Source organism: Eleutherodactylus coqui, chromosome 1, assembly GCF_035609145.1.
Source record: "Eleutherodactylus coqui strain aEleCoq1 chromosome 1, aEleCoq1.hap1, whole genome shotgun sequence".
Taxonomy (NCBI): Eukaryota; Metazoa; Chordata; class Amphibia; order Anura; family Eleutherodactylidae; genus Eleutherodactylus; species Eleutherodactylus coqui.
In genome coordinates this window covers 484,981,599-485,004,672 of record NC_089837.1, presented here as the reverse complement: position 1 = coordinate 485,004,672, position 23,074 = coordinate 484,981,599, and the positions used below count along the sequence as shown (strand labels likewise).

The following is a 23,074-nucleotide window of genomic DNA, read 5'->3' as shown; positions in this document are numbered from 1 at the left end:
CCTGAGAATTCGACAACACAACTCATACAAAGGCGTTCAGATCGGACCCAGAGAGGATAGAATAGGCTTGTATGCGGACGACATAATATTGTATATGTCAGATCCTAGAAATACCCTACCACTGGCCATATCTCTAATAGACAGGTTTGGAATTTTTTCAGGCCTATGCATTAACTGGCAAAAATCCGCTTTCATGCCCCTAAGATCAGAGGGATGGCAGACGGGGGATGTATTTTGTAACTTACAAATCACTCCCAGATTTAAGTATCTTGGTATACATATCACCAGAGAACACACCCAGAGCCTCGAGTTAAATATTGCTCCCCTACTGACAACTCTGCAGCAAAAGTTGAAAAGCTGGAGCACCCTACCACTATCTGTAGCAGGCAGAATAAACCTCATAAAAATGATAATACTCCCTAAATACCTATATTGCCTAGAGCATACAGAAACAACTATACCACAGAAATTCTTTAAAAAAACTAACTCATTAATAACGTCATTCATATGGGGAAACTCTAGAGCCAAACTACGACTGGATACCCTACAACGCCCTAAAGAAATTGCAGGTATGGCGTTACCAGATTTTAAACTATATTATTTGGCGGGACAGGTCAGGTATCTCCGTCATTGGCTGTCGGGTGCGCCTCTCCCTAACTCCGAGCACCATCTCATGTACTTCCTCGAGGAGACTTCGTTGTGGATTCTCCTGGAAAAACCAAGATTGGTAACCAAACAAATGCTGCCGGTCCACAGACTGGCAGTGAACGTGTGGCAGATATGCAAATCACTAACAAGACAAGAGAACACCCCCTTGGAGACTCCCCTGTGGGACAACAGGGCATTACCACACTTGATGAATCTGCCAGGTAAACAATTCTGGATAAACTCAGGAGTCACCACACTAGAGCATGTTTATAGGGACCAAACGCTGGTTTCCTTTGAACAAATGCAAGAGCTGTACCAGATCCCAAGGGCGGGATTTTTTAGATACTTGCAACTCCGACATGCACTGACCGCACAGTTTCCAGGACCTAGACAAATATTTTCTCAGTATCCATTAATAGGTATACTGCGAACACAAGGACCCAAAGGTCTGATTTCAGTGCTGTATACCCATCTACTGCACGCTAAAATTCCCGACATACCAATGACAGTAATGCAGAGATGGAGAGAACTTATTCCCACCCTCACTAGTGAGGATTGGGAAACGGCCATGTCCATATACACCACAGTATCACCGGCGGCAAACAACAAACTAACACAACTATATATCTTACATCAGTGTTATCTAACACCGAGCAGACTTCATAAAATGAATCGGATAACCACCAACCGCTGTCACCGATGTGGAATGCCCAATGCAAACTTTAACCATTTAATATGGAATTGCGTAGATATTCAGACATACTGGAGAGAGATCATAGAGTTTCTAACACAAATATTGGGAATACCAGTACCACACGACCCTGCGGTATGCCTGTTGGGGATCTTAGACGAAGAACAATGGCAGTACCATGACAAAATATTTCTTACAAAGGTTCTATTTTACGCCCGGAAGGTAATAGCCTTACGCTGGATGGACAGGCGCCCCCCGACACTCACAAAGTGGCAGAGCATTATCAACGCCGTTCTGCCATATGAAAAAATGGTATATAAAAATAGAAAATGCCCTGAAAAATTCGATAAAGTGTGGGAAAGATGGTGTGGGTCATCAAGTACGGTGTACACACAGAACCAGTTCCATAACTTGCTGAGAACAGTGACGCCTAGAAACACTTAGTAGAGCCAACAAAGGAACACACCCTCCGCCGACACCACAAAGAAACTATATTACCAGGGGAAAATGTAACAAAGGAATATGTCAATAGAATGTACTAAAACACTTGTTAGGAATGTAATGAGCTAATGATGTAACCAAAAGTTTTTTTATTCAGTTGATGTACAAAATACAATGTTTTCAATAAAACGAGTTAAAAAAAAAAAAGTTTAGAAAGTTGCTTAATTTTGTATTTATGATGAAAAAGTAAATCCAAAATGAAAGAAAGGCAGATGGCACTCAATAGTGAATAAAATTCTGTCTGTGGGTCTGTGTGATAAAGGATGGTGCTCAGCCACAGAGATAGAACTCTTCAATTATCCACATTGTAGAATGAATAGGCGGCACTCACCGAAACAAAATCAGTCATCTGTACGTTACGGCGTACTTTATTTGGTATCCTGATACAAAAGCTGCAGGAATAAAATCAAGAATTGCTGGAGATTTTATTTCGGTGAGTGCAGCCTATTTATTCTACAATGTGAATAAATGTTTATTTTTTTATATAAAGCCAATGGCATTTTAGGTGTTTTCGAGGCAGTGCCCAATGTCAGTTCTGGGATACACTGGGGTTTGGAGCAGATGCCGCTGTTCCAACCTGTGCAGTGGCCGAGGCTCGTAATTGCATGAACAGCTCTCATTGAAATATATAGGAGTTGCTCTTGCAATTCCTAGCGCCGGCCACTACACAGGAGTCAGAGCAGCGTCTTCCGCTCTGATCCCAGTGTATTCCAGGACTGCCTGGGAAACCCCTTTAACCCCTTCCCGCTCCTGGACGTACCTGGTACGTCATGGCAGCCTGGTACTTCCCGCAACATGACGTACCTGGTACGTCCTGGAGATAGCACGGGATCACATGTGATCCCGCGCTATCCCGCAGCGGGAGCCGGCTGTCAGTCACAGCCGGCGTCCCGCTCCAACAGCGGGGGGGCATCGGAGATGCGCCCGCCGCTGTTAACCCCTTCCCTGCCGCGATCTAAGTAGATCGCGGCAGGGAAAGAGTTCACAGAGGGATCGCGATCCCTGTGTGTCTCCGGCCGGAACTCGCGATGTTATCGCGAGAGCCCGGCCTGTCACCATGGCAACAGGACGCCAGACACTGGCGTCCTGTATTGCCTGTGCCTATTATCGCTGTACAAGCGATAAGGCATGGCAGAGCAGTAGCTCTGCCATGCCTTATGACAGCGATCATAGGCACAGTGATGTAAGTCCCTCAGAGGGACTCAAATAGTATTAAAAAAAAGAAAAGAAAAGTGTAAAAAAAATAAAAATGTAAAAAAAAAAATGTAAAAAACCCCTTTTTTATGCTTTTTCTAATATTAGCATAAAAAAAGGGAAAAAAAACTAAAACCCCACATATTGGGTATTGACGCGTCCGTAACGACGTGTACAAAAAGTTGAACACGCTTTTTATTTTGTACGACAAAAAGCGTAAAAAAAACCGCTAAAAAACAGAGGCAAAATGCTAATATTTAGCATTTTGCCTCACAAAAAATGCAATAAAAGTGATCAAAAAAGCCGTACATTTCCCAAAATGGTACCAATAAAAACTACAGCTCGTCTTGCAAAAAATAAGCCCTCATAGAGCTCCGTACATAGAAAAATAAAAAAGTTACAGGACTTTGAATGCAGCTATAGAGAAAAAAAAAAAGATTTCCAAAAAAAGGGGGTTTTATTGCAAAAAAGTGTAAAAACCTAAAAAAAATATTACAATTTTGGTATCGTTGTTACCATACCGACCCGCAGAAAAATTTTAGTGTGTCATTTATGCTGCATGATTAACGCTGTAAAAAAAAAAAAAATCTATGGCAGAATTGATGCGTTTTCTCTCCCTGTTATCATTAAAAAAAAAAAAAAAAAAAATTTACGATATTGTCTATATACCCAAAAGTGGCACCGATAAAAACTACAGATCGCCACGCAAAAAACAAGCCCTTACACGGCCGCGTCCACGGAAAAATAAAAAAGTTATGGCTTTTGAAAAATGGAGATGGAAAAATACCAAAAAATCGCTTGGTCCTCAACGCCAAAATAGGCCATGTCATTAAGGGGTTAATTGCACTGCCAAAAAAAGGTTTAAAAAAATGTTACAGTTTAAGTGCTGACACCAATTTTGCTCAGTGACCGATAAGCCCACAGTCTCACACTTTGACATATTGGAACTGAAGGACTGCTTGTTAAACCCGAGTTATCTTGTAAAAACGTAAACCAAAAACACCAATAGTCGTACCGATCTCTTTAGCTACTGTATAAGCTTCTTCCGGCGTCTGTGCTACGAAACCCTTTGGTGTGGCGATGCCCGCATCTTTAAGAAGTCCCATGCTAAGATACTCGTGCAGCGACAAGTTCCTGTGTTGTTGTGCTTGTACTCCATGGGAGCTGAACACACCGGGGAATCCGCCGAGAACCTGAAGGAAGAGAAGAAGTAGATTCAAGATTCCTAGCAAAATCAAGATGTGAAAAGCGGTTTCGAAGAACACATCATTGAAAGGGGAAATAAATCTGTGAAAACCCTCAAGTTTGCCATATTCTAGCCCAGCTGCTGTCCTGGGGCAACCGTACGATGTGTCCTGAGTGAGCAGTATACAGTCATTGCACATAAAAGCTCTAGCAACGGCACTAAGGAGATCGCAACGGGGTGCTAGATCTTCCAGTGTATCATGATGTTTCACACCTGACACTTTCTTTTATGCCTATGACATAACATTACCAATACATAAAAAGCAGCATTTAATATAGAAAGGAAAAAAAAAAAAAATATATATATATATATATATATACACACACATATACACACACTAAAAAGGAGGACCCCACAAATGTATTGCATTTGATGAGCACATAGAAGACACGGACATTCCTTCCTGCACTTGTGGTGAACAGTTTCCAAACAATGTTGCAAAGTTCTGCTTTGCCTATTGCAAGGACTAGTAAAGACATTGTGCAATAACTCCAAGAATGTTGCATTTTTCTGACAGCTTTTTCTGGTTTTGAGGAATCTGGGGCTATTAAGCTTTATGAATATAGAAACCACTCTGACCAATCCCTTTTAACCCATATCTGCGCAATCACTGAGCTCTGTCATTGGCTGCAGTAGCCTGTGATGACCTGTGCAAAGGCTGCTGCAGCCCGTAAGCATTATGCTAGAAAGTTGCCTCAGCGAGACGGCGCTGGACACCGCAGGGAGTCGGGAGAGAGGAGTGTTAGTTGACCATTTATTTACCATAGGTGGTCCACTTCGCTAAGGTCACTTATGCGTCAAAAGCTTCATTACAATCCTTCGTTTTATATATCATAGTTTTTGAGGAGAATGGTATTACTTCTCCCCCCAGGACACAGACACCTCAGCAGAACCAAAAGAACCCCCATTATAAGGGCCTATTCACACAAGCGTAGTTTCAGTTCATGCCCTATCCAAGTCTACAATAGACTAGATTTACACAGCACACAACCCATTATAGGCAGAGGCTATACAGAAATACCATTTTTCACACAGAATGATAAAAAATGCAGATTAGAGATGAGCGAACGTACTCGGATAAGCACTACTCGTCCGAGTAATGTGCCTTATCCGAGTACCTCCCCGCTCGTCCTGAAAGATTCGGGACGCGCTGCGGAGCGGGGAGCTGCAGGGGAGAGCGGGGAGGAACGGAGGGGAGATCTCTCTCTCCTTCTCTCCCGCCCGCTCTCCCCTGCTCCCCGCCGCAACTCACCTGTCAGCAGCGGCGCTCCCCGAATCTTTCAGGACGAGCGGGGAGGTACTCGAATAAAGCACATTACTCGGACGAGTAGTGCTTATCCGAGTACGTTCGCTCATCTCTAATGCAGATCCTATTCTCATCTATTTTCACATGAACAATAGGACACACAATGTGTGGGACTCCGTAAATGTTGGATATTTGCTGGGGTTTTTTGGGTGTGATTTTACGATCAGCACACAGAGTTGCCAAGGTGAAAAAAGCTTGCAATTAGAGATGAGCGAGCGTACTCACTAAGGACAATTACTTGAGCGAGCCTTGTCCTTAGCGAGTAGCTGCCCGCTCGGAAGAGAAGATTCGGGTGGAGAGCGAGGGGAACAGAGGGGAGATCTCTCCCCCCCCCCCCCCCCCCCCCCCGTGCTCACTCGTGCAACTCACCGCTCACCCACGCCGAATCTTTTCTTCCGAGCGGGCAGGTACTCGCTAAGGACAATGCTCGCTCATCTCTACTTGCAATCAATGGGGTCTGTTAAGAACAGTGTTGCTGATTCAAATATAAAAATAAGAAGCCACAAAGCAGATGTGAACATTGCCTAATATGACAGGCTTTTGTGATAGACATGATGATTATTTATAAAATGTCTATCGTTTAATATAACCCAAATGTATTTTGCTATTGTAATGACTTTTAGCTCAGGAGTTTAAAGGACACACACACAATCTAATCATAGTATTTGCTAGACAATGGATGTCTGATCTAATGTTAGTTAAGTACATAGAAGTTACACAAGTTGCACAACCAGCTTCTAAGAGTTAAGGGCCATAGTCTCTGTGTATATCCTTATATCCTGTGTTTAATACTGAGTGTTTGTCTAGCCCCCTTCCACTCCTCATCCTGAAGCTAGGTAAACAATGAGTCATCACTACACGGAGATGACTTCAGCTAAAGAATACAAAGTCCATACTATGGCGGACGTGAGAGAGGGTGGGCAGAGAGGTGGGCAGAGAGGTGGGGGATTCTATATGAACCGACAAATGAGAATCTTATATGTTACTGATGTAATCTGTTGCACGCCCATTGAAGGGCGGTTGTCATGTGTTATAATAAAAAGCCTGAGCCTCTACACATGTTAGAGACTCTCCCAGTTTTAGACCAACATTGGTGTCTGATTCTGGTTCGATGATGTGTGCACACGATACTCAATTTGGAAGCGACAAAATACCCCAAAAGCCTGCTGGAGAAACCGTAATCCAGCACAATTGGCGTCTCCTGGGTGGACCGAGTTAAGAGATTTTGATTTCTTTCATTCTGGAAAAATACAGAGATCGGCAGACGGCACGCAGAACTCAGGGGCCCGAAAATCTACAGAACACGGTAAGATTGCTTTATGTAAATCTACCGATGTGATCTGGGTTCTGACTGCTTTTCTGCCTGTTCCTGATCCAGAGTGATAAATCAATGAAAGGCAGGTAATATAGTTCTTTCTTACTCGGAAAAAAGACCACCGTTTTAACCTGCTCAAGGGGTATTTTGTATGCTGTGTATATTATGTCTGAGACGGTTAAAAATTGTGTATGCAAGACCAAGAGACAAATTCTGTGAGGGTTAATGTGTCGGGAGGGCGGACTCGGCTGTTTAAGTCTGAGGGAACACGCCAGTGACACGTGCTCCTAGGTAAAACTAGTGTGAGGTTAGGAAGATTTATGATACGTATACTTACCTTTATGATTGAGCGTGTTATGTTCTCATATGTGGAAAGGTATATACTGTGAAGTATAGCCGTGCTTTGTGACGGCTGATTTCTCCAGAATATTGTTGAAGTTTTGGTCATTGAAAATAATCGTCAGTCTCTGTGTATAGCTAAATGTCCTGTCTAGATCGTGTACAAGGAGTGCTCTTGGGGATTACTAGACGGTGGGTTGTTAAAAAAGGTAGATGAGATATATACCTTGGGTTGATATAAAGGTGGATATATATATATACCTTGAGCCGTTGTGGGTATTCTCCAGTAATCCCGTCTGTCTGCTATTATAGAAAGAATGTGCAGTGTTGATTATTGGGGGAGGGGTGCTGGTAAGAGAGTGGACTGAAGTTAAGCCACTAAGAGCACTTCTCAATTAACCCTTTCTGTTTACTTTGTCTTTCCCTGTGTTTTATAGAATTAATGCGTATTGTAATCTGAGTGGGAAAGAAGGGTTATATGGGAAGGATTTGAAGAAAGCAGATTTTACAAAAGAAACAGTACTGTGTGCAGAAACTTTGAATAGAATAGAATAAGCAGGTAGCATAGAGTTGAGCAAAGTGAGCAAGGACAAAGGTCATAGAGCTTGTGATTTGGTTACTGAACAATGGGAAAGGATCAGGAAAAGTTGCAGAAAGAAATGCCAGGTTATAGACAGATAAGATAGATTGTAGAAAGTTTTCAGAAGATGAGCAGGAAGCCTAGCAGAAAGAAATGTGTTTTTAGATTGCTAGAAGGAGGTATAATGTAGTTAAGAGATTGAAGAGGGGAAAGCATGTAGGGGGGGTATGTGTATTGCTTATGAACAATGTAATGTCTTTGTGTTGACTGCGGCCCCTCCCTGTAATGGCGGCCGTGCTTGCAATGTTTACAATACAACATAGTGTGACTCTGCAGTAAATGTAGTGAGGCCTGCCCCCACCCTGAAGTTACTTCCCCCCATGTGCTCACTTTCAGGGTGTGTGATGTTACTTCCGGTCCCTCCCCATCCGGGACAGGACCTGGCCCCGCCCCTTCCTCCTCCAGCAGCCATCTTGCCTCACCTGGAAGTGCTGCTGCCCCTGGCCCCGCCCGTTCCTCCGGCAGCCATTTTGCCTCACTTGGGAGATTTGTAGCCCCGCCCCTTTCTGCCTCTGGCGGCCATTTTGCTGCATTTGGGAAGCCTATATTTCCCAATGCCACTGTATCCAGTGCTAACATCATGATTGTCTGAAGTAAGGTTTTGTTTGACCAGACTTTGTTACGCTCCAAGATGTGGCCACTTTGGATGTGTGATAAGTTCAGGGAAACAAACCTTTGTGGAGATGCAGCTTGGGACATAGTAGATGACTAAGCTGGTTTATAGTGCATGGAAGATTGGAGTTGATGCATGGGGGGCAGAGGCTGGGAATACATGACAGGGGACGCTCTCTCATGTTCCCAGGGGCTCTGTTTTCCACTGCCCGCTTCTCCAATGGATGCTCAGACAGATGATGTTATGGAAGGCTCCTACAGATGGAATAATTTCCCTATAGTCACCCAGCAAACTTTTTCATGCAATTTGGTGAAGGAATTTTACTTTTTATGTGAAGAAAGAGGGACTGAATTGCCCAGAGTAGGATGTTAATTCATCCGTATTCTTTAGTTTTTTCTTTAAGTCTTTTGTATATTCTAGTGTCAGTCTACACTGAAGCTATAATTATATTCCGACAGGAGAGTAAAAGCTAAACGCTGGCCATACCCTGAAATACTATTACACTGGGTGACGTAAAATTTGAATCGTGTGGCGACCCCTTGTGTTAAAAAATGCTAACTGCGACCTGAAAGAAAAAAATTTTTTTTTTAAGGAGATTTTCGCTCAGACTTCGCTGCATACAATGTCACCTTCACCTACAAAGTGCTTGTTTTTGTGCCTCTTGGTTTACTAGTTTGAACGCAATGACTCTTTTTCCATTGAGTATTGCGGTTCAAAAGGGGGGAGGCATAGGTGATCTGGGTCATAGATGATCTAGGTGTTGTAGATCAGCTATTGGGTTTGAAAAATAAATAAATGATTTTGTGCTACAAGATTCCGAGCCATGTGAAATAGAACATCAGCACGATTATTTAGTACTAATTCAGTAAGAAACTGCAGATATGCAAACAGTTACCAGAACCCCTGTTGATAATGCATATGTTGAGCTTTTTGCAGATGGTACCAGGGTGAGGATTGATGACTCCACATCGGATATGCAGTGGTCACACAACAAGATGTCCTAGAAGCAGAAGCTCTGCCTCCGCATGTCACAGTACAATAAGCGGAATGGAAGGCCCTCACTGAGGCGTGTAGAGTGGCGAGAGGTAAGACCGGCAATCCTTTACACTGACTCCTGGTATGCATTTGGCATAGCTCATGATTACGGCCCAATATGGAAGGCCAGACAGTTTTTTACCTTAGCAGGACAACCAATTGAGAATGGTGCAGCGGTACAGAGTCGCATGGAGGCCCTACTTCTACCTGACAAAGTTGAGAGTTCGCACCGATTCCTACACTGGAGAGGCGAGAGACGACACCCTCGCTGACAGCATAGCAAAGGCAGCGGCCCTCAAGCCGTGGAAGAAAGAAGAAAAGATACTGACAGCATGAGTCAGTGGTAAAAAAACTTTGGACATTGACAAAAATTTGGACTTTGATATGCTAAAAGACTTTTACAGTTACAAGCCAGCAAGGAAGAAAAGAATAAATGGACTAATATGGGAGCAGCAGAAACAGGACAGCGTGTGGTGAACAGTCAACAGCACTTGCCCACCACAGTTCCTGTATCCCATGATGGCCCAGCTGATGGACGGAAAGACCCACCTAGTAAAGCAGTAATGACAACGACGCTTGAAAGAGGTTGGGTGACCTCTAGGTTCTCTGTAGCTGCTGCATCATTTGTCCAGTTTAGCATGATCTATGCCATGGGTAAGTCAGGGCAGAAGTAAATTTGCCACACCACACTTGCCGGGACCACTCTACCCATTTCAGGGATTGCAAATTGACTACGTTCAGCTCCCACTTGTTGGGAAGTATGAATACGTGCTTGTTGTTGATGTCTTTGCAGGTTGGAGGCCGACCCTGTTACCAAGGTAAACAAGTAGGTAACCGCAAAGAAGCTCATGAAAGAGGTAAACTGTGAATATGGGGTACCAGAGGTGATTCAGAGTCAGACAGAGGTATAAACTTCGCAGGTGAATGTAACATGTCATGTCTGCTCTGGGTGTATCCCAGGCCTTTTACATACTCTACCATCTTTAGAGTAGTGGAAAGGTGGAGAGACGTAGTGGCACACTAAAAAGTAAGATACTTAAAAATGACGCCACTTTGGAAAGACTGTCATCCAATAGCCTTATACAGTGATAGATATGAACCCAGGGGGGATTATACATTATCTCCCTACGAGATTGTTTGGGCTAGCTCCAAGGCTAGGTCGTTACTATCCTCAGTAGTTACAATTACAATCTGATGTGTTGACTGAGTATGTGATTTCCGTTGTTAAAGAACTAACCAAAGCCTATGCACAGGTGTTCTCTTCCAGACTCAGAGGCAGACACTGGGACACATATCTTGCAGCCTGGGGATTGGGTGTGCGTCAAGAAGTTCCCCAGGAAGCACCCTCCTGAGCCCCGGTTTGATGGCCCCTACCAGGTGCTTCTGACTACTGCCACAGCTGTGAAACTAGCCGAAAGACTTACATGGATCCATGCTTCATACTGTAAGAAAGCTTCAGATCCGGGAGACCAGTCTTAGTTGTGCCAAAGACGTTACTCTGGTTAGGGCTAGTGAGAGAGGAGGGTGGCAACTGGAATCCTTAGTCGGAAGAATATGGGGGTATGGTTACCTTCTAGTATAACTCGTCCAATGCTCAAGTAGCTGCATATTCCTTCGACTATTGTACTGTGGTCCCGTGTCTAGGCGCAAGATCCCACCGCAGGCCAGATTTAGCTCAGTCCAGCTGGTTATATGACTTATATACCCGGGGAATACAATATGTTTGCGCCACTGATAACGTCTGGGGAGAAGACTGCCGTTATTGGGGATTAGTGGGATGGAACGCAGGAACAGACTAGTCCTATAAACCGCGAAGTGCCTTAAATAAGAAAAATAGGAGCGGGAAATCCCTAATTAGTCGTATAACCCTCCTTGAGAATAATAAGGACAGCAGGTATTGGAAGGCTGAACTTAGTATGTTGCTTGGTTTTAATGCGGTTTTTACATTAACCATGGGAGATCCAAGCCCGGGGGATGGGGAGACTTATAGTCTGGGGACATACCGGTACGGGAGGATAGATCCCCTAGGGAAGTTTAAAATAAGGGGTATGGTAGATGCAGCCGAATGGAAGCCTTCACTTAGTCCCGTGCCCATAATTAACCCCCTCCGCCGTAAGATAAAGACCTTGACGAACATGATGATCATAGCCGACCCTACCTTTGAGGACACCTTGACAGTAGCGACTGGCTACTCTGACCAGAATCTCTGGTTGGAGTTGATGAGGTACAATGCTAACAGGAGCAACAAGTCTAACTGTTGCGTGTGCGGTAGTGCCCGACCACACTCGGGGATGGTCCCCCTAAATCTCCCTGTAGATGCTGAAGAGTGGTTTATTAGTCTCTTCACGAACATTTCCGCTAATTACACCGTCCGTGAGAAATGGAAGAAGGAATACTCTATAACTACTTAAGTGTTTTGCACCGGAGAGAGTATTACTGACTACCCTGGAAACTACACCTGCCAGGCAAATAGGCAGGGTGGAGGGAGATTTTTGGGGAACTCACCAACGGGTATTGCTCCTCCTACAGTATGATAGGAGGGGAATAGATGCAGAATCAGGTCCAGTCCTTAGGAGACGTTTACTGGCTTTGTGGAGACATGAGGTAGAGGACCCGCCTGGAGGGTAATTGGACAGGGGAGTGTGCCTTAGTAAAGCCCTTATGCTCCTCCACATCCTGTCAGACACCAACGTTTCCCTTGTTTGAAAAAGATGAAGAGCCAGTTCCGATAATGCCAAACACATACGCTACCAAAGAAAAAGGAGAAATGTACTAGTACTGTGCCTGCCCCGATCTCCTAAGATGGATTGTCAGTGGAATTCCCATTTGCCTAGGGATAGTGCAGAAGACCTTAGGTTCCGGCGAGGGCACACCCTGTGGGGTGTTAACTTGTACAGATAGAGGGTATGGATGCCCGGAAATGAGCCCAGGGAATCCATGGCCTCCCTCTGAGGTAAGGTAGGGATCCCCCCCCTCCTAGGAGTAGGGACTTACGGGCAGTGGGAAAGCCCTGACGCAAGGGTGAGGCGACTTGGACGTGTTCACCATTAGGACTATCTCCAGGAGGGACATTGGTGTGGGTGAAGATTAGGGAGTCCCACGCCGTGCGTACCTGTGCACGCTACTAGTATTGTAACATTATGCTAGAGCGAGAAGAGAGACCCCTGGTGGTAGTTTTGATCTACACGTGTACATTGACGTCATAGGATAGCCAAGGGGGGGGACCTGACAAGTTTTAAAAATTAGAGACCAAGTTAAAACTAGATTCAAGTCCATTTTCCTGATCATTATGGTAAATAAACGTTGACTGGATTAATTATGTTTATTATAATTAGTAGTGGTTTATAAATTATACTGGAGACGCCTTATAGGGACTAGTCGACCAATAGGACCTACCTCGACTATGACTTTTTTTTAAATAGAGTGACCTTAGATATGACTTTAGCTAAAAAGGGGAGTGTCTGTAAGGTGATAGGGGAGACTTGTTGTACCTACATCCTAGACGACACGTGACCCGCGGGTAAAGACGCAGTTGCTATTAAGAAGCTGACCGCACTAACTAAAAAGAGCTAACTTTTGGGACCAGCACTCGCCATGGATGAGCGGGTGGTAAAGGATCCTGGCACAGACGGGCGTCGCTGTTGTATGTGAACTGATGGTTACCTTTTCTGTTCTAGTCTGCTGTGTTATTCCCTGTGTCAGAGAGACCTGTGAAACTGATGCTGGAAAAGCCGCTCCCACCATGAGTTTGCTGGATGCATCCCCAGAAGGAGTGGACAAGTCCTACACCCCCTTGAAGACCCTAAAACGAACCTTCAACGCGCTCCAGTTATAGGCTCATGCGCAGAAAACTGTGAAAATTAGATAGAAAATTAGAGGATAGACATTTTAAGGGGGGATTGTGATAGACATGATGATTATTTATAAAATGTCTATCGTTTAATATAACCCAAATGTATTTTGCTATTGTAATGACTTTTAGCTCAGGAGTTTAAAGGACACACACACAATCTAATCATAGTATTTGCTAGACAATGGATGTCTGATCTAATGTTAGTTAAGTACATAGAAGTTACACAAGTTGCACAACCAGCTTCTAAGAGTTAAGGGCCATAGTCTCTGTGTATATCCTTATATCCTGTGTTTAATACTGAGTGTTTGTCTAGCCCCCTTCCACTCCTCATCCTGAAGCTAGGTAAACAATGAGTCATCACTACACGGAGATGACTTCAGCTAAAGAATACAAAGTCCATACTATGGCGGACGTGAGAGAGGGTGGGCAGAGAGGTGGGCAGAGAGGTGGGGGATTCTATATGAACCGACAAATGAGAATCTTATATGTTACTGATGTAATCTGTTGCACGCCCATTGAAGGGCGGTTGTCATGTGTTATAATAAAAAGCCTGAGCCTCTACACATGTTAGAGACTCTCCCAGTTTTAGACCAACATTGGTGTCTGATTCTGGTTCGATGATGTGTGCACACGATACTCAATTTGGAAGCGACAAAATACCCCAAAAGCCTGCTGGAGAAACCGTAATCCAGCACACTTTGTGCAATACAGTAAATAAACTACTTTATAAAGAAACTACAAAATTTGGGTTTAATTAGGTTTCTGTTGGTCTTTCCAACATTTTACATATGATGTAGCACATCCAAAATATCCCTTACTGCAATAGAAACAATAACGCATTTGTCCAACCAGGTTGTAATCCGTCTAGTCGGAAGGGACCGCCACCAATCACGAGAACAGGGATCCCAAGCGTCCCCATATGACTGGAGCAGCTCTACTTGGTCATCCTCAGCAGTCCAGTAGACACGAATGGAGCAGTAGTGCGCACACCTGACCACCCCTCCACTCATATGGGCAGAGGAACCAGTTCTGGCATTATCAGTTTGCTTGGCTGCATTTATAACTGTGCTGAAAACGCAAACACTGTAAAAACGTTGTCAACGCAGCTGAAAAGACAGTAAACGCAGCATTTTTACAAGCACATGTAGGATAGTGGCCTAAATCACGACATGGATTCTATATGGACGTCTCAGTTTAACGTTAAGTCCTTAACCCCTTCCCGCAACAGGGCGTAAACTTACGTCCTGGGGATAGCGCGAGATCACTTATGATCTCGCGCTATCCCGCAGCGGGAGCCAGCTGTCAGTCGTAGCCAGTCTCCGGCTGCAACAGCGGGGGTGCATCAGAGAGGCGCCCCCGCTGTTAACCCCTTCCCTGCCGCGATGTAGATTACGGCATGGGAGGGGTTCACAGAGGGAGCACGCTCCCTCTGTGACGTCACCGGGCTCTCGCGATATAATCGCAGAGAGCCCGGCTGGTTGCTATGGCAACAGGACACCAGACACTGGCGTCCTGTATTGCCATAGCCTGTGATTGCTGTATAAGTAATAAAATATAATAAATAAGTAGCCCTGCCATGTCTTATCACAGCGATCATCAGTGCCATACTGTAAGTGCCCCAGAGGGACACAAATTGTGTGTATAAAAAAAATGAATAAAAAAGAAAAAAAGGTTTTTAAAAAAAAAAACACCCCTTTTTTAATGCTTTTTCTCATATTAGCATTAAAAAAAAAAAAAAAAAGGTTAAAAAAAATTTAAACCCCACATATTTGGTATGGTCGCATCCATAACGACACGTACAATAAGCTGCACATGCTTTTGACTGTGCAGGGGAAAAAAGCACTAAAGAAACTGAGGCAAAATGCTTATAAAAGTTATCAAAAAAGCTGTATGTACCCCAAAATGGTACCAATAAAAACTACAGCTCGTCGCGCAAAAAATAAGCTCTCACAGTGCTGCGTACATAAAAAAAGAAAAAAAGTTACAGGACTTTCAATTCAGCGATTCAGAAAAAAAAAAAAAAAAAGGTACGTTTTGCTATCGTAACTAATACAAGTTTTACAATATAGTCTATACACCCAAAAATAACGTCGATAAAAACTATAGTTCGCCACGCAAAAAACAAGCCCTTATAAGGCCGCGTCGACGGAAAAATTAAAAAGTTATGTCTTTCGAAAAATGGAGACGAAAATCCGCCAAAAATCGTTGCGTCCTTAATGGGGATGAGCGAGTATACTCGCTAAGGCACTACTCGCTCGAGCAATGTGCCTTAGCCGAGTATCTCCCCGCTCGTCCCGAAAGATTCGGGTGCCGCTGCGGGGCGGGGAGCTGCGGGGGAGAGCAGGGAGGAACAGAAGGGAGATCCCTCTCTCCCGCCCGCTCTCCCCTGCTCCCCGCCGCAGCTCACCTGTCAGCTGCGGCGGCCCCCGAATCTTTAGGGACGAGCAGGGAGATACTCGGCTAAGGCACATTACTCGAGCGAGTAGTGCCTTAGCAAGTATACTCGCTCATCCCTAGTCCTTAAGCCCAAAATAGGCCGTGTCCTTAAGGGGTTAATGGACTCTTCATATTCATCTCGCAAGCGCTTTCTCAATTATAATTTTTTGTTTAAAAAAAAACAAAAACTCCCCAATAAACAGATTAAGGGCTTATTTAGATGACCGTATATCGGTTCGGTTTTCACGCCGAGTCGATATACGGTTTACTTGTCTGCAGGAAGGGGGGGGGGGGAATGGAAGAGCCAGGAGCAGGAACTGAGCTCCCGCCCCCTCTCCGCCCCTTGCCACCATTTGCAATAGGAGGGGGGAGGCGAGACGGGGCGGAGCTAATTCCCGGCGCTTAGCTCAGCCCCTCCCCTTGCAAATAGTGCCAAGAGCTCAGTTCCTGCTCCTGGCTCCTCCATCCTCCCCCGCAGACAAGGACAAGGACACCATATATCGGCTCGGCGTGAGAACCGAGCCGATATACGATCATCTAAATAAGCCCTAAACATAAAACAGTCACCCCGGCCACGGAGATGAATAAGGCATCAGCAACCTGGCAGCGGATTTCGAATTCCTAGATATAGTTCCTTCAATAAAGCAAAAAGCAGAAAATAGAGGCAGAACTTCCAAAATTTCACTTCCTATTTAAGGGTTTCTTCATACGGGCGGAACTGCGCACGCAAAATTTGTGCTCGCAATATGCAGTAACAAGAACCCATTGATATCACACAATTTCCGTTTTTTCTGCAAGCTCATTTCCAATTCGTTAAAACACACAATTCCATGGGGGGAAAAGAAAAAAAAAAAAGAGCACACAGACTAACAGGTTGCGTTACACGGCTGTGCACAAATGAACATGCCCTGTGTGCGTTTAAAAAAAAAGCATGACAATGCACCAATACACGCAAAATAACCTAATACGCTGCACTGAAGCGCACGCTCTTGTGAAGAAGCCCGAACTCAACAATGCAATGTTTAGTCCAAATGACCCCTCGAACAATGCTTGCTCTTTCATTTCGCCTTTTTCCCACCAAAGTGGCAACAACAGCAGCGATGAGCGAGAAGAGTCATTTGGACTGAAACACTGTACTGGTGAATTAACCCCTTGAGTGCCGGGTTTCTTACCCCCCTCTCAGACCCACCACGGCAGGTTTTTTAAATGGTCTAATCATTTAATTTCAACTAATTTCCCAGTTGCGTTCCAAGAGCCATAACCTTTTCATTTTTCCATTGACACGGCCATATAAGGGCTTGTTTTTGCGGGACAAGTTGTACTTTTTGATGGCATAATTTTTGGGTATATATAATGTATTGCATAACTTTTGTAAAAAAATTAGTAAGGAGATTGGGGGGAAAAAAAAAACTCTGCCATTTGTTTTTTGGATTTAATTTTCACGGCGTTCAGTATGCAGAATAAATAATGTGATAACGTTATTCTCTGAGTCATCATGATTCCGGCGATACCAAGTCTATACAGTTTTTAGGTTTTGCTATTTTTGTACATTTCAAACTTTTTTTTTTTCTTAAAGGTTTGCTTTTGTGTCGCCACATTCCAAGAGCCATATTAATGTTATTTTTCCAATGCTAGAGCTCTAGAAGGGCTTGTTTTTTGCGGGATGTACTTTAGTCTTCATTTATCTAATTTTTAGGCACATGTAAAATTTTGATCGCTTTTTATTCCATTTTTTTCTAGTGGCAAGATTAACAATCTGTAATTCTGGCATGTTTTTTATTTTTATTTTTCACTGCATTCTCTGAGCAGTATAAATAATGTATTAAAGAAATTCTACAGGCCGGTACGATTACGCCAATACCAAATTGTAATAGTTTTTTTTTTCATAACTTTTTCACACTTTGAAAAAAAGTAATAAAAGTTTAAATCAGCCTCCTTTTGCCGAATCTATAATAAAAAAATCTAAATCATAAAAGAAAAGTACATATTTGGTATCGACGCGTCCGTAAAAGTCCAGGCTATCAAAGTAGTGCATTATTTACCCCATACGGTGAACGTAGTCTGAAAAAAAATAAATAAAGAACGCCACAAATGCACTTTCTTAGTCACCCTGGTTCACAGAAAAAATGCCGGATTGGCACTAACAAACTACAGTACATCTCACAAAAAATGAGCCCTTGCTGAAGTATGTCGACGGAAAAATAAAGAAAATTATTGCGCGCAGAAGATGCAGCAGAAAATAATTTTAAAAAATTAAAAGGTCTTCAAAAAAAAAAAAAAAATACAAGTACTACTGCAAAAAAAAAACAAAAAAAAAGACAAGTTTGGTATTGTAATAATCGTACCGACCCATAGAATAAAGTTATCAGGTCATTTATGTTGCAGTTTGTGCGCCATAGAAACAAAACACACTGACGGCGGAATGTCTTTTTTTTTTTCATTTTACTCCACATAGAATGTTGTAAAAGTTTTTCAGTATATTAAATGGTACTTTAAATAGCACCAATGAAAAATACAACTCGTCCCGCAAAAAACAAGCCCTCATACAGCGACGTCGATGGATAAATAAAGGAGTTACGATGTTTTATTTATCCTCCTCTGGGTCATTACGACGCAGGGATCCCACATGTGTGATTTTATACAAAGTAACATGGATGTGTTGCGGAAAAAAACGCGCAGAAAAACCAGCAGACACCCCTTATTGTAAACCCAACCCCTAGAGAACTGCCCATTCCTTGGAAAACAGCTTAAAAACCAACACCCAGACTCCGTTTTGTCCCTCTTGCTTGTGCGAGCAGCGTTAAATTATTCTGGCAACATGCTTTCACCCGGTGAGCAGATGTCAAAGGCCGCCTGCACACGGGCGGAAATCCCGCGGCGGGATTTCCCGCGGGATTTCCGCCACTGAAAGTTTGCATAGGAGTGCATTACAATACGCACTCCTATGCAGACGGCCGTGGTTTGGCCGCGCGAAATCTCGCGTGGCAAACAAACCGCGGCATGTCCTATTTTTGTGCGGGGCTCGCACTCACCCGGCCGCCGGCTCCGGTCTGCGCATGCGCCGGCTGCGCGGCAGCCGGCACAGGAAAGAGCCAGGGCCACCAGGCGCGGGTGAGTACGCGCTCGTCTCTGCAGGCTCTCGGGTCGGGGCCCACGGCGAGAATTCTCGCTGCCGGATCCGACCCGCTCGTCTGCAGGCGGCCTTTGTGGGCATGGTTGATCCATGTAACTTTTTTCAGGCGCTTCTCCAGCGTGACTTTATTTCAGTCACTGCAAAAAAATTCACAAGAGGAATTCATTACTACAGATTTTGCATTCTTACATCCTGCATTGGCAAGAAATACTACCTATCTCTCTCTACAAATTTGCCTGTGAAGCTCTGTGCTGTGTGTTGGGACGTCTCCTACCATGCCTATTTCCTGTAGTCATAGCAACCAGTGACTCCATCCGCAGCTGCACTGCGGATGTACTGCGTGAAAAAACGCACCCATTCACTTGTATTGGAGGCTTCACGGGCAGAATCCGACCCAAATTAGAACAGGTCGCAGATTTTTTTCACGCGCATGAAAAAACGCGATACAAATCCGTCCATCTGGGGACAACTGCGGATCCTCATAGGAGTATATTGGCTGCGGTCTGGGGCAGATAATGTGCCTAAAATAACGAGCTGGAAATTCCGTTCGTGTGAAGGCACCCTAAAGAGAGAAGTGCTTTTTGTTTTGTTTTTTTAATGATTTTTTACCTTTTTTTTTTTTTTTCTTTACCTTTTTTTAACTTTTTTTTTGTCCCTTTAAGGGACTTCCACAGTGACTCATCAGGACCCCCTGATCACATTCCGGGGGTCCGATGATGGCAGCCCTTTACATGCTACAGTCACATAGACTGCAACATGTAAAGGGTTAACAGCAGAGATCAGAGGTTTACAGTTAGAGATGAGCGAGCACACTCGGTAAAGGCAGATACTCGAGCGGTACATCGCTCTTCGAGTATGAGCACACTCGTTCGAGCAAATGCGGGGGGGGGGGCGGGGAGAGAGACAGATCTCACTCTCCACACCTCCCCCCACCCCACCCGCTCCCACCCCGCATTTGCTTGGACGAGTATGCAGATACTTAAGAGCGATGCTCGCTCGAGTATCTGCCTTTACCGGGCGTGCTCACTCATCTCTACATACAATATAGCAGTAAAGGTTTCGCAAAAACTCGTCATCTCAATGGAGTTGGGCTTTAAATAGCAGGAAGAAAATAAAACAAAAATCTAGAACAATTGTTTTCAGAGTCCGTCAAAGTGTATAGGAGCAGAAAGCTCTCAGGAAATGTTCATCCTGCGTATTCACAAGTACGTCGAGAAGAATCAAAGCAGATCAAATTGCTTAAGACACTCCAAGAACTTTTTTTTCCAGCAAGGACAGTTGTAAGGGCAGCGGAGGACGAGCCGAAGCCAATTATAGCCAAGAAGAATGGTGCCGGGGATCATCTTACATAGGGAATATTAATAACCGCCTTGTTTGTCCAACGACTCTACTCACAAGTCTGTAGGTCAGGCCAGCTTCTGGTAATCCCAGTCAACGACCACACCCCAGACTAGAGGCTGAAGACAGAAAGCCACCAGTGAAGAGTCACTAGCCATCAGGCGGTGCCAATATCAGTACTGCGGTAAAACGGTGCATTATAAACGCAGCCCTTTACCACATGCTCGTATGAGCCCGGCCCGGAGGAGTTGACTTTGAGAAGCCAGCTTTTTGACCAAGTTCTTGAAATACATGGAATCCTGGGAGTCATGTTGTGGCTTAAAATTTTGCTAATTATTCCTTGTTTTCTATCGCATCTTTTTGCACATTATTCTATACTATTAGTTTTCCCCACCTTTAATTCGAAAATCTTCAATACGCTCTAAAAACCTTCAAAATCGTTTCACGAGACTCCATTCACATCCACCTAAGGGTGCGTTCCCACGTAACAGGTACCGACTTGCGGACGCGATTCGACCCGGCTATGGTTATCAATAGAAGCACAAACTTGCCCATCAGATCTGCAAGATCATGCGGCCATCAGCAGCAGCGTGGGAATTAAATGTTAACTTTACTCTTTTAGATCAAGCATGTTTTCGATTAGAATCATTTAAAAAGACTATGTTATCTACTTTTAGTCCTATCAGCTAAGCTTATGGGCTGCAAGTAGGTAACCCTTTGAGTTCGGGTATGTAAGTGTTATACTTACCTCTAGAGATGAGCGAGCACCCAAATGCTCGGGTCCGCGTTATTCGAGTCGAGCTTTTCGTAAAATTCGAGAGCTCTACTCAAGTAACGAACCCCATTGACTACAATGGGAGACTCGAGCATTTTTTCTTGGTTCTCTCTCTCTGAGTAACGAGGACAATCGAGTAAGCGAATACGCGAACGAGCATCAAGCTCGGCAGAGTATGTTCGCTTAACTCTACTTACCTCCCCCGGTTTGATCGCTGAAAGTAGCTACTCACAGCATTGAGCAGCGCTGCCAAGTCGTTTGCCCATTCTATTTTTATAATGGCCCATAAATGGATTCTAAAAAAGGCTTTGCCATTACCTGGCCGCAATAAGATGTATCCCAGGCAAGCAGAGGTTTAGGGCTAATGCCCACAAATGGATTTTTACTGCAGTTCCCGCAGCGTAGATCCGCAGCAATTAGGTTCTTTTGAATCTTGCTGACACGCGGAATTTTACCGTGGATTCCGCCGTGGGAAATAAATCGTGACATGTTCTATTTCCCGCGGACTTATGCCACGGGAGGTCTCCATTATTAGATTAATGGAGACCGCGGAAAAACATGCGTTTTTCTGTGGGCGCGCTTTGTTTACCACCGCGTTACTCTCGCAGCGGAATTCCACGACGGCTGTGGGCATGAGCCTTAACTGCGGCTAACCTGAAGATGTTCTTACCCCATCCAGTGTAGAAGTTCTACAAGCCACACAGAATTCAAAAAGGCCCAATAATGAACCTAATGCCTCTTGGAAATCAGAATTACGAGTTGAAGATGCTGACACTCCTACCTAAAAGGTTAAAGTAGTAGTACGAGTGGCTCAAAAATTTCATAACGTCTTCAGCAAGCATCTACTAGACTTCGGGAGAGCCAAAGATGTATGCCACGCCATACCGACTGGTTCTCATCCACCAATAAAAGAAAGGGCAATTCCAATTCCATCAGTCATGTATCAACCACCCAAAAGGCTGATAAAAGAAATGAAGGAGGCTAAAGTGATCCAAGAGTCATAGCCCATAGGCAGCACCTTTAGAGCTAGTAAAAAAAAAAAAAAAAGAACGGAAACATCAAGTTCTGTGTAGACTACCGTAAGTTTAATAATATTACACACGGATGCTTACCCATTGCCAAGAATAGAAGAGTCATTGACAGCCTTAGGCTTTGCAGCATACTTCTCTACCCTGAACTTGACAAGTGGATACTGGCAAGTGCCAATGGCCCAGGAAGACAGATAGAAAACTGGCTTGAAGACCCCTATGGCACTATTCAAGCTCAATAGCATGCCCTTTGGACTATTTAATGCCCCTGGCACGTTCCATGTCTAATGGAAAGATGTTTTGGGCATACAAATTTTGAGACAGTACTCCTTTATTTGGATGACGTCAGTATCTACTTCAAAACATATGAAGAGCCCCTACAACATCTAGCTGAAGCGTTTGAAATCCTCATCAAACATGGATTAAAAATTAAGCCATCCAAGTACCACCTCCTAAAAACCCAAGTGCGTTACTTAGGCCATACAGTCAGCTTGGAGGCGTACAGCCTGACCTTGAGAAGGCAGATGTCGTACAGAATTGGCCAACACCCAAAACAATAAAGAACGTAAGAAGTTTCCTTGGATTCACGGAATACCACAGACCTTTTATCCCAAAATTCGACAGAATAACAGAGCTCTTCCAGGAATTGATATGGGAATACTCCAAAGAAAAGATGAGAAGAGCCGTCTATATTAATTGGGAGCAAGATAAGGAAGATGCATTCCAATTACTCAAAAGCAAACTCATTTCCCCTACAATACCGGGATATGCAGATTATAGTAAGCCTTTTCAGCGGTATACGGACGCCAGCCTAAAAGGACTAGGAGCAGTACTGAGTTCAACATGATAAAGAAAGGGTCATCTCAATTGCAAGCCGCTCACTCAAGGGAGCAGAGAGAAAAGACCAAAACTATAGATCCTTCAAGTTGGAGTGCAATCACCAAAAAATGTAAAGACTATCTTGCTGCTTTCTCTTTTGTGGC

General features: G+C 44.1%; 1 protein-coding gene across 1 annotated transcript in view; it reads right to left on the bottom strand.

The window, feature by feature from the left end:
- Positions 1-23,074, bottom strand: part of SUCLA2 (succinate-CoA ligase ADP-forming subunit beta) — a 103,003-nt gene that overhangs the window by 70,715 nt on the left and 9,214 nt on the right. The window contains exon 2 of the mRNA XM_066586107.1: positions 4,050-4,227. Coding sequence (XP_066442204.1) covers positions 4,050-4,227 — 178 coding nt within the window. The remainder of the gene's footprint in view (positions 1-4,049; positions 4,228-23,074) is intronic.